The 12006-nt window shown below is 42.7% G+C and overlaps 1 protein-coding gene across 1 annotated transcript in view; it reads right to left on the bottom strand.

The window, feature by feature from the left end:
- The window catches only part of LOC139639148 (neurexin-1a-like), a 253518-nt gene that overhangs the window by 80221 nt on the left and 161291 nt on the right, over positions 1-12006 (bottom strand). Inside the window, 1 exon segment of the mRNA XM_071513215.1 lies at positions 9040-9221. Within this exon segment, the coding sequence (XP_071369316.1) occupies positions 9040-9221 (182 nt within the window).

Genomic DNA, 12006 nt, shown 5'->3' with positions numbered 1-12006 from the left:
CAAGGCTCTGTGGAAGCCATCAACAACAGGACACCAACAACAATTATGGAATAATTAGCTGAGAAGCACCCTGCAAGATTTGTCTTTGCCAGAGATATGTGTAAGTAATTGTGTAAGTAATTTCAGACTTGGCCTGGGCCAAATTGCCTTTGCTCCTCGACCCTGGTAAATGGCTGTGCAGGCAGACTTGGCAATACAACTGAGTGTGTGTGTGTGCGTGTGCGTGTGCGTGTGCGTGTGCGTGTGCGTGTGCGTGTGCGTGTGCGTGTGCGTGTGTTTTTGCACTGGCAAGCATATGCACATGCGTATGTGTGTTCAAAAACGTTATCCTGGGTTCATCTGGAAACACAGTTCCCGGGGGTATTAATTACCTTGAGCGAGTCTATCCTCTAATCCCTAATCTCAGTAGGATTATATTCATGCGATTGTGCTTGCATGAGATATACAGAGAGAAGGACCGGAAATATTTTTTGTAGGATTGCAGCTGCCACACTGTTGTTTACACCTTTGGTCATTGCGGTTAATACACAGCCATTTGGTGAAACTCAATAACAGCCCTTGGACGTGGCGAAACATCTTACATAGAAGATAATGTAGCACACAGTGATCCTACAGAAAATGCCCTCCATATGTATTCGTTTGTACTTCCGCTCACTGTAATGGAGCGAGATAGAGTGGGACTATTTTTATCCCACCCTGAGGCCTGGGGCAGCTGTGTCAAAAGTCAATAACCGTGGTGACTGCATGCTGCGCTGCTCCGGTCCCAATGCACACAAACCCTCTCTCTCTCTCTCTCTCAAACACACACACACGTATACAAATGCACAGACACGCCCAGATTTGGCTTATATTATCTACATACGAAAAAACAGAAAGCATTAAATGCAAATGGCTGAACTGCAGTATACAGTAGACTGACCAGTTTCAAAGAACAACATGTCCATCCAGAATCTAGGGGGCAGGCTAGCCTGGTACAAATGAAATTCATCCCTCGAACTGAAATAAATGGAATGTCAATGTTCTTAACCTTGTAACCCAGAAAAAAATGAACATGCTTGTCAGGGTAACATTGACAATGAAATCAAATTTACTCCATGTTAGCCATGGCAATATTGCTCTCTGTGCGGCAGGCCCATAACTTATTGATGTACAGCTTTGAAGATGACAAGCTGTACTCACTGTGATTTGTTACACTAATAAAAGTGAAGACACATTATTGTCCTGCCCTCTCAAACACACATACACCCCACACACACAGACGCCCTTTTCCCTCTCTCCCTCTCCCTCTCTCTCCCTCTCGCAAACACACACACACTCATTCTTCTTCATGGACCACTTAGCTTTGTAGTGGCTAAGAGCTTGAACAAATTGAGAAATGATTGGAATTGAAAGATGAGTAATGGTAATTCTAGCGCAGCCCGTTCTCAATATGGAGATGATGAGATTTGATTCTTTGAGGTCAGGTATATCATCCAGGCCGAGTAGCTGCCCCGTCTACCGCTGAAAGAGATGGGAGCCCATTCACTCTCACATACAGCCTACTGCTACAGTCAATCGCTGCTGACATAAAATCAATGCTCCTGTATGTTTACCAATGTGATCACCATACTATCACCTCTATTTATTGCCACTTCAACAATTACAGGGAAAATTGTGTGTTAACCACTTAAAGCATGGGGATGTTACGTTAAAGGAGAAATATGATTGTATTCTCCTGTTTTATATGGGACGCCCCTCCCTGCTCATATCTGTGTGACTGAATCAACACAGAGGGACTAAATGAGGTCAATGAAGCTCCTCCATCCATTCCCTTCACTGCTGTCTTCTCATCACGGTCAGCTATTAATTCGCCATTACCATGCCATTAGCCTAGCTTTGCCACATACAGCATTGCAAACTGCCAAACATACCGACGAGCAAATGGCAGTTCTGGTTTCTCTGACACTTAGTGAAACGAGTGAAATGAGGGGAAAGGAGGGAAATGGCATCTAGTTGTGGATCTAAATGTGGCAGAGCAAGTTGGTTAAATTGGTTAAGATACTTGAATTTGCATGCAAGATGCATATTAACAATTACAATAACTATTATTTCTGCTTTAATTAACTACAGTAATTCAACAAAATGTCCACAGGGGAAAACCGGAAAAACACAGGTACTGAAGTCTCACAGTTTCCTCAAAACTGAAAGGTTGAAAAAAACTGCATCGGAACAAAGTTCCAGTACGGAGAAAAAAAAAAAAAAATCACATAAAAAAAAAAAAGAAACTGTATACTTCAGCACCTTCTCATCCCCGGCATTCTACTGATAATCCTCAAATTACATGCACTGCTGCCTTTAGACCTTTTGACGAAAGTGGAGAGTGCCAGCTCTAGCTGTCTTAAGATGTCATCCTGGGGGCCGGGGAACTCCAGAGTAAGAGTGACTTGTGTCAGCCTAAACCACGGAAACGTCAGATCACTCGTGAGATGGATGTGTGTTTACGCCCACCTTCTGTTCATTAGAGCGTGACACAGTTCAACAATGAATAATGTCACAGGGAACAAATCGTTGTTTGGACAGTGTTTTTCTATGCCAAAACATTTCAGCTCAACTTTTTCTCTTGGCCTTTTAAACAGTATGTGTTATATAAGGCTGCAAAAGTAGCGGTGTGAAGGTGAACAGGTGCAACTGTGTCTCTCTCAAACTCTGTATCACTCATTTATTTTGAATTATTTGAATTGAATTTTGTTTTAATTTTTTTAGTGTTGTATTGAAGGTGATAAACAGGACCTGTTCTTGGGTTGGCTTCGATTTTTTTCCCTTTAGTGGCCAAAAACTCATTTTTGAACTCGGCATTGAATTTTGAGCGAATGCAGTAGATATTTGATAGCAATTTGGAATATTTTTTATCAGAAATCAGCAACAGTGTACTGTTATCTGTTGATCCGTTCATCATTTCATATGAGTGCATATCATCAACATGCCACTGAAGCACCATCCCATTCCCAGATTGGGAATGTTACCATAGCAACAACTGATAAAGTAGTGAGGAGGAGAAAGTGGTGGATTTCTAAACTGTCAAGCGACAACTATTCAAAAGCAACGACATACGCTGTTAAGCAAAAAGTGTTCAGACTGTTCAGGTGGGGACTGTAATCACTTGTCAAATGATCTGTTCCAACACTACCATTACACCGCTTTAAGAGCTGCATTTTTAACATTTCCTTTCCGTATGCAGTAGATGTGAGTATATTATAAGTAGCATAAGTATAGCATGTGTTCTCTGCCGGTTGCTGTGGAGGTCTGGTGAGAACAGATTGACGTGTCTTGACCAAGCAACCAACATGAGAAAGCTTTATATGAGTGAATCATGTGGGAATTGCATGCTAGTCTGTTCCACCTCCATTTGTATGGGCGAGCGTATGGGAGGTAATTACTGGGTCTGAGACCTGATCCGGTGCAGTGCATCTGAATAGGATCCCTTCCCTGGGCAGGTGTTTTAATAGGAGTATGGGGGATTGCGTGACACCATCCATCCCTTGAGACCCGAGCCTCTCTCCCAGGTAACAATCTCACCTGTAGCATCAAATCAGACCGTGCAGTTGTCGACTAATGAAGCACGCTATTGTGCATACACAGAAGTCCAACAGTAAGATGAACTTAAAAAAAAAAACAGTAACTAAAAAAAAACATAAAAGAAGCCCTTTTCTTTTCTTTGTAGAATGTAGAGCTACTCAGACATTGGGCATATTTGCCTCTCCTCTCAGGCCATTTTACATGATTACTGGGGTAGAAAGCAGGAGTTGAAACTACAATTAAAGGTGCCTTCCATCACAAGAAGAAGCCCTCCTTTGGTAGTCGGCTAAAGGAGGACCGAGGGGAGCAATGCTTCACCAGAGAAGTCATTATTTCTCCACCATCCTCTCTGCTCTATGGAATACATTAACTTCACAGTGTCGCTGTCTTAGCCAGAGTGCCTTCATTGCTTGTTTTGTTTTTTTTTGTTTTTTTGTTTCTTTTTTTTTAAAGGGACGCATGCAATTAGAAGAAGGGAAAGGAGAAAGTACTTGGAATAGTCCCCAGCCCCCACACAGAGATTGAGTGCCAGCACAAAACAAGCTCAGCGGGCCCCTGGGGGCCCCGCCGGAGAGCAAGGGGAGGCTCTGATAGTCACTGTCACCGCTGCTCATTCACAACAAAAAGGGAAGAAAACAACTGCAAAGCCTCCATCCCTCACCAAGTAAATGGTTTCCTAAAAATGTGCAGATGGATTTCCAATAACTGTTCAGAGAGACATCCACCCTTGTTTGTTTGAAAAACAAATGATACCTCCTTTGTGGAGTAAAACTCACAGGATCAGAGTAAAATCTAGCCTCCATTAAAATCCTATGCTGAAATCACATTGACAATCCATGGTGAAATGTATTAGCATGTTTAATGACTAGAGAAGGCACCCTGCACCCACATCCTATAAACTTTGTTTCATTTCTTCTTCTGTATGGATTACCCCTCTACATAGTCCAACTAGGGATCATTACATCCATAATTCCCTGCTTTGCATAATGTCATTGTGAATATTTCCCTGGATTTAACTTTCAGCTACAATGCAATTAATTATATAGAGATGCTTAGCCATGGCATACTATCATGTAGAGACAAGTCTTATATCCATGTGGGACACTTGTTCAAATAGTCTCATGAATAAGCCTCACCTTAGAAAAAGTGAAAAGGATTGAGGAGAATCATCATAATTGGGGAAACGGCAGCAACATTATTATGGATCTAGTTCCTCTTCCATGTGTGCTACGGTAATGAGCCTGAGGAAAGTGATTGTCGTACATTTGATGGTTCACTGACTTCACAGTCATTGTCTTTATCTGTGATAGAAAGGAGAGGCGGGGGAAGGATCACAATTCCTTTGAGGTGCATTTAAATCATAGTCTCCACATATAACTCAGAAAATTCCCTCTTGAGAGTGTGAGCTGAGATGGCGTCCTTCAAGCCCCGCTGGGTTTCCTGTCATCGTGAAATGGGAGCAGGAGATTAGGGGGGTGAGGGATGTGGAGGATGGAGAAGGAGGGGGGTAAATACTGAAATCTGGTCTAATCCCATCTCATACAGCTGAAGATACACTCCTCCGAAGACATTTCTGCTCAGAGCTGAGGTAATAGCAAGGAACGTAGGGAATGCCATTGGAAATCAACCTCAGGAAATGTTGTTTGGAAAGTATGCATCTCTGTATAAACGACCAAATCAAGTCTATGCAAATAATTGGAATCGATGCTCTGTCAAGGCAAATTGCAGAGTTATTTAATGCACTGACTTTTAAAATATGACAATTTTCACAATGCTATTATTGTACCCAGGTGGGTAAGACTAAATATCTCCCAATGCAATATTACCACAAATTGGGCCACAAAATTATAATACTGTCATTCTTGGCATTTCACACCACAGCGTGATCCACTAAGGATGCAGATCAACCAGATAAGGTTTCTACAGGTGACTAGCTGAGTACTGCTGCACTAGCGTAAGAAACACATCAAAGTGGCAGTTTTGCACAGCTCATTGTGTTTCATGGTATGCTGTAAAACACGTCCTTTCCAATGTAATTAAACAGCAGAAGACACAAGCGTGAAAGAATATCTAGAGGGTTTGTATCATAAGTATTTCAATTTAGTACTGCAATATATTGTGATTTAATTTTCTGTTATTCTTCCATTTGACTGCCGTACAAAGCTTAAATTATGTCCCTTATGACAATTGAATGTGATAATCAATTATATTTTGGAGAAATGCTACAAATACTAGATGAAATTCTCAGGCCTTTTAAACACTCTTTTAATGATAATTTTATCAGTGGGTTATTTCGCCATTTCCAAGAATATTATTTGATAGAACATCTTTATGTGGCGCTTCATTTATAACTGATACTCGTGTCAATTTACTGATGCAATATTATAGGGTAAAGTTAATGGATTATACTACAATTCCACCACTAGTTATTTATGTATTTAATATTGAAGTTATGTGTATCTGTCTGTATACTGCTGGCTTCAAAAATGTTTGAAAAAGATTCTGCAATAATATCCCCTTATGATGAAATGTGAACATTTTAAAGGTAAATCAGCACTGTGGTTCATACCGTTCTCTTGCCATGCAATAACCATGAGACAGTCAGCTTTGGTTCAATCCAGTCTGTAAAGAGGAAGGGCCTTAATATAAAGCAGGAGAAACCCTTACACCCCTAGCTCCTTATTGCCTATCTTGCATAACTAGATGGTGCAAGAATCAGTGCATAACCTTCTGTCTCTTTATGCCTTCTCTCGGTCTCTTTAAAACTCCCTTTTACTCACACTTCTCCTCTCATTTTCTCATGAAATGCAACATTTCACAAAGCCCCCAGATTAATGTGCAGAAATAAATAAATAAGAGGAAGCATTCAGAGTGGCTGCTGATGCGAGAGGAGAGGGGATTCTCACAGCCCACTGCCCCTGCTGTAACAACATGCCTTATCAACATTTTCTCCCTGTAAGTGCTGGAGTCACTGCACACATGGAAGGCTACGCATGCATCTGCTCATAAGCTGCATGACCTCCCTCCTCTTCTTACACCATATGGGGCTCCCCTCTCTCACCTTGCCTGTCTTTAAGGCTCAGGTCTCTAACCTCTCAACTTCATCACTAGTTCACACCCAACCTGAGACCTAACACAGAGGCTAAGACCTTCTTTTTAACAAGAGACCGTGTTTTCCCCAAGCTATGACCTCTGCTCTCCATGAGCAAACTTGTCTTTGTGCACTGGCTGTAGCGGGAAACCCTGGGAATATGCTGTAATGTATGGCACACATATGTTTCAGTGTGTGCACATGCTGCAGCTTCCCAGTGAGAGAGCAGTGCACCAGCTGCAACCTACATCCATGACTCTACTGTAGCCAGTCACCCTGGCTGTGATGCTTGGCCCGCAGTCGCAGGGGATGAGATCAGTAGACCTGAGTGTAACTTAATTACATGTTGGATTAAATGAATTGTGGAATACGTGGATCCTTTGCAACTGTCTGAGTCTGATGTATGAGCAAGTGGGTGTGAGTGTGTATTTAATATGCAAACATCCCTACAGTACCTATCAGGTAGATTTTCAAAAGAACACAAATGTTTGTGGCACCTGGGCAGAGCAAACAAAGTCTGTGCCATTTTATTTTTGAAAAGTACAAATCTTAGGCCATACTAGTATGCGTGTGCACTGAGCCCTGTCTAAGCAAATATTTTGAGAATACATTTTTTAAAAGATCACAGCATATTCTGCCTGTGTGGACTCTAAATTGCAAACTAGATGGTAGGCATTTACCTCAATATATCATTCTCAAATTAACTTTGATAGCATAGTATAATGGCTGTAGAAAAACAAGACCACTGCTGTGAAAATTGGTTTATTCTGTTTGTTGCTTTCTATGTGCTTACTCTGTGTGTCCCTGGGTACTATTCCCTGCAAAATGTGCAGGACTAACTTACACAGCCTCACTCAAAACAGGAGGACTGCCTCACTCTACTTGTTTGTAGCATGAAAGTATTATATTGTTTAATAGGTGAGCAAATACACAGACAAGTCCAGATGCTGTCCAGTACCACAACGTCTAGCTAGGTGTGCAGCATCAACTGTTGCTGTAGTTGAAGTTACTACAGTCTTAGAATAATCAGGATAACTACAACATTCACCAATGTATTTTCGAGAATAGATTCACTCCACTCGCTACGATCTGGTAGGTTAGCTGTCCTTCAGTATCATAACATAATAGCCTGTTTGTCTAAATGTTTTTTGGAGAGTTGTATTTGCGACAGTGATTAAAACACTACCACTAAGGGACTCAAGGGGCCGCCAAAGTTCACATTCTACCGGTAGAAGCTTTAAATCTGGTAAGAATGACTATCTAATACAATCTGTAAAAAAATTGCTCATCTGACAATAAGGTATAATGGCAATCTCGCCTGCTTCCTAGCCCTGTCTGGGTGCATGGTGCAGGTGGAGTGGTTCCAGAAAGCAGCAGAGAACACAAGGATCACAGTGGAGGATTTGCACATCTGAGCGAACACATCTGTCAAAATACACCCATATTCCAATTTCTGTTCTTTTCAACATCTTGCTTGTGTCTCTGTGCGGCATTTGGTGATGAATGGTGTGCATGAAAAACGTTGTATTCTTGAAAATTGGACTGTTACTCCCTCATGTCTGATTAAAACTGGAGGCCAAAAATCACTTGCCCCTGAGGGCTTGGGGAGGAAAACCATGACAAGAAGCACTTCCACGCAGAGCGAGGACTGAGGTGACTCATAAGAACAACATCACAGCTGCTCTGTGTCCTCAGGATAGGCCTGCGTATGTCGCTGCATGCTTATGTGTGAATCTCTGTGTGTGGGCAGCTAGGGTTGAGGCAAACTTCAAGACCAATTTCCTGTTTGTTTGTGTGGTGGTCTGTTCGCCCTGTGCTTTTCTGTTTGTGTGTGTGTGGTTTTTTGTTTGTGTGTGTGTGTGTGCGGTGTCTGTGTGTGTGTGTGTGTGTGCGCAGTGTGCGTGCCTTTATGCTTCTGGCCAGCATCAGTATTGTTGTCAGTAAATGGGTGCTAGTGAGAGGAAGGTCATGTGGCAGCCAACAGAATTATGTCCAGGTCAGAGATGTACTATATGGAACCAACCCTTATTACTGCACCATTTCCCTCAGTTCCTCACACACACACACACACACACACACACACACACACACACACACACACACACACACACACACACACACAGCGGACATAACAACACGTGGACAAGAGCATGGCCAGTCTCTTACCACACATAGGAGGTTGATGGCCGATTTTGTAAATGATTTATCGTAATCTTAGCTGTTGACTATATAGTGTACACTTCTCATTAAATCATGACTCTTTTCCTCTTTTCTGGCTGTTGAATTCTGTCTCTATCGTCATCACCGGCAACCTCATAACATGTACGGGATACCATGTATAATGTAATTACCTGCACAGGAAAGGTTGTTATTTAAAGAGATACGTGACTTACGATGTGGAGCTTCAGGTAGTCTCCGAGACCAGAGGAGCTATCCACCCTCACCAGGACAGCATCCTTCAGGTGCGTGCTGAAGCCGATGGCTAGCCTGTCCGCCCGCGTGCTGGGACGGTCGTTTGGCGGCCATGTGTATGTGATCAGTCCACCGTCTCGCCCGAATATGTATGTTGTTCCCGCTAGAGGGGGGGGGGGTGGGAAGGGCAGAGAGAAGAACAAATAGGAGACACATTAGTAGTGTATTCCCTCACAAACTTGTAGTGTTTTGGTTACAGGTGCACAGGCGCGAATCACCGTCTGTCAACACAAACATTCTTAACACGGCGATGCTGGCATCGATGGTGCGCGCGCTGTCAGTCTGGAGTGTTTTATTGTGCTGAGTAATGACTGAGCAATATATCACTTTTGAACAGCTCTCGGTTTAGTTTGAGGGTGTAAGTGCTCTCATGCCAATTCATGAGGAAGGGAAAATGCAGCAGGAAAAAAAAAAAAAGAAAAAGAGAAGAAAAGAGGGAGGCAGGTACCGGTGCAGCATGCCTTATTATGCTGCACAATTACTCAATTTTACTGCCACTACCTCCTTCACCTCTAGAGGGAAGAGATACAAGTGAGCGCTAGCAGACTTCCAGCTGTGTCCCCGACGCCCAGGTAACCAGCGTGCCGAACGGGCACCTCCCTGTCTCTCGCGCTTCATTAGCAGCCTCAAAGGTAGACGCAGCCCGCAGCATTATTGGCTGCCTGGTCCAATTATGCCCTTCTGGTGACCTCCACACCAGCTATTTCCTGTCTCGCCGCATTACCTCTTTGTCTTTAGCAGCCGTATGAAAGGTTCGAACATGACCCCGTCGATGGAAGAGCGGTTCTAATTACCTAGCCGTTCACTGAGAGAGAGCCTTGCAGCGTTGTGCCAGTGACCTATTCAAATTGATGGTTGGAAATAAGTCCTTCCCGTCTAACGAAGGAAGAGGACGACCCAAATTGGGAGTCTGTTCATGTGTAATAGTTCTAAAGACGCCGTCTCAGGTTCTGATGCTCACCGAGCACCCGACGCTTCTGTCAGAGTTGTCTCAATCAAATAAGTGCCTATTTCATTCTAATTAGAATAGCTTCATTATGATAGCATTTCAATTCATTTTAGCCAGAGCACAGAAAAGTATGGTTGTGTGCGTGCGTGCATGTTTGTGTGTGTGTGTGTGTGTGCGTGTGTGATTGGGAAATAAATGCCTGTGAGAAAGCCTGAAAATGAATGCAGCTGTCAGATTAGCATAAAAACAGCTATCTTCGTGAAAAATTAAACTAGGAGCTGTGTGTGTGTGTGTGTGCTGTGTATACGCATTTACATGTGTGTGTGTATGAGGGAGAGAGAGATGAGACATGGAGAGTGAGAGACAGAGGAAGAGAGGGAGAGACAGAAAGAGACAGAGAGAGAAATAGAGAGAGAGAAAAAGATAGAGGGGGAGTCTGTAAATATTCATAGAGGGGCAGGGAGTTAAACAGCCTCAGCCTGAACAATAGATTATAAATCATTCTGACTGTAATTCCAATATTTTCTTGTAAACCAGTTCACAAGGATATAAAACTATCGATAAATTTTGCATTTATTTATATATTTCTGTTGTTTTCTTCCCTCAGGCTTCCCTTCACAGTGCAGTGATATAACTGCTTCACTCAAGTTCTCAAGTTCATTTTCCAATTTCATTCCCTCATTTCAGTCAATACACATTGTCATCCATTAGCAAGGGGGAATTGCATCATTAATTAACAATAATGTGATTAACAAATGATGTTGTGATGTACAAATCTATGGAGGGATTTATTGTTTTCATAACGCCTAAGTCACATTTGTAAAATTTAATGAAATAACACTGCAAACATTTTTGTTCTCTTAATGGATAAAGTGTTATGAAGCTTGATGACTTCCAGAAAGGAAAATACATTATGCACAACATATTTGCGAGGCGGGAGAGCATTTATTTTTTGCAATGTCTGCCGGCTACCACTGAAAGCCTTTCTTGTTCCACTAATGCATATCTGATGTTGGCCTCTTCATAGAGCAATCTCCAACGCATGTAACTCGTGCTGGACTGTTGTGGCTGTCTCCCTATTCTCCCCCAAGCCACCAAACACTTGCTCCATGCTCCAGCTTATTATAATTAAGCTCTTTTAAACCATGTCAGTGTTGGAACTCATAGGGCCCTTAAGCGACCATTTCCCCCTCTGTCTATTCATACGATCTGACACCCACTTTATCCCACTGACAGCTTATTTACTGTTGGTGACCTCCAAAAAAACTCTACAATGTAGAGATTGCTCATTTCAGAAGACTGGTGCTGAGATAATGGGGAGGAGCAGATCTTGCTCGTGACACCCTTCAGCTAAATGGATAAATAGCTAGGCACTCGTGTCAAGGCGGCAAAGGTCAACGAAACTAACCACTGCGATGGCATGCAGATTATTCAAATGAATTCCAGAACAGATTCACAGAGAGCGGTTAAGAAGGTTGCTGCTATGTGGTAAGGCAGTCGAAAATCCATAAGAGCATGTAAGACTATTGGAAAACTCCTTGAGGGACTGTTGGGGATTACGGAGTGATACATGGAGGAACACGGCTAATGCACACCTACACAGTTGTGCTGTGGCATGAAATCAGCAGACACGTGCCTGTGCAACTCCGGTGGTGGGAGTAATTATGCACCGGCTCCATATTTATTTCTATACTCTCCTGGGACGCCAGGCCTGATATGGATCTATTGTGGTCATTAGATACAGTGCTGTCCTGGAAATACTTGTCTGTTTGTTGTCTCTTTAATTTGACAACAGCTTCACTTTATTCCCAAATCATCCACTCTCTAATAAAAATCAGATGAAAGGACAGGCGAGATGCGCAGTAGGTGCGACAAGGGGAGGGAGAGATACAAAGTGTTCTGAGGTGCAGCACTTACACAACAGACCTAAGAAGCGGAA

The sequence above is a fragment of the Centroberyx affinis genome, unplaced genomic scaffold (genome assembly GCF_046629955.1).
Source record: "Centroberyx affinis isolate AG114_WGS23_722 - 3 ecotype Tasmania unplaced genomic scaffold, CSIRO-AGI_Caff_v1 ptg006867l_1, whole genome shotgun sequence".
In the NCBI taxonomy this organism is placed as follows: Eukaryota; Metazoa; Chordata; class Actinopteri; order Beryciformes; family Berycidae; genus Centroberyx; species Centroberyx affinis.
This window is presented reverse-complemented; position numbering and strand designations above follow the sequence as displayed.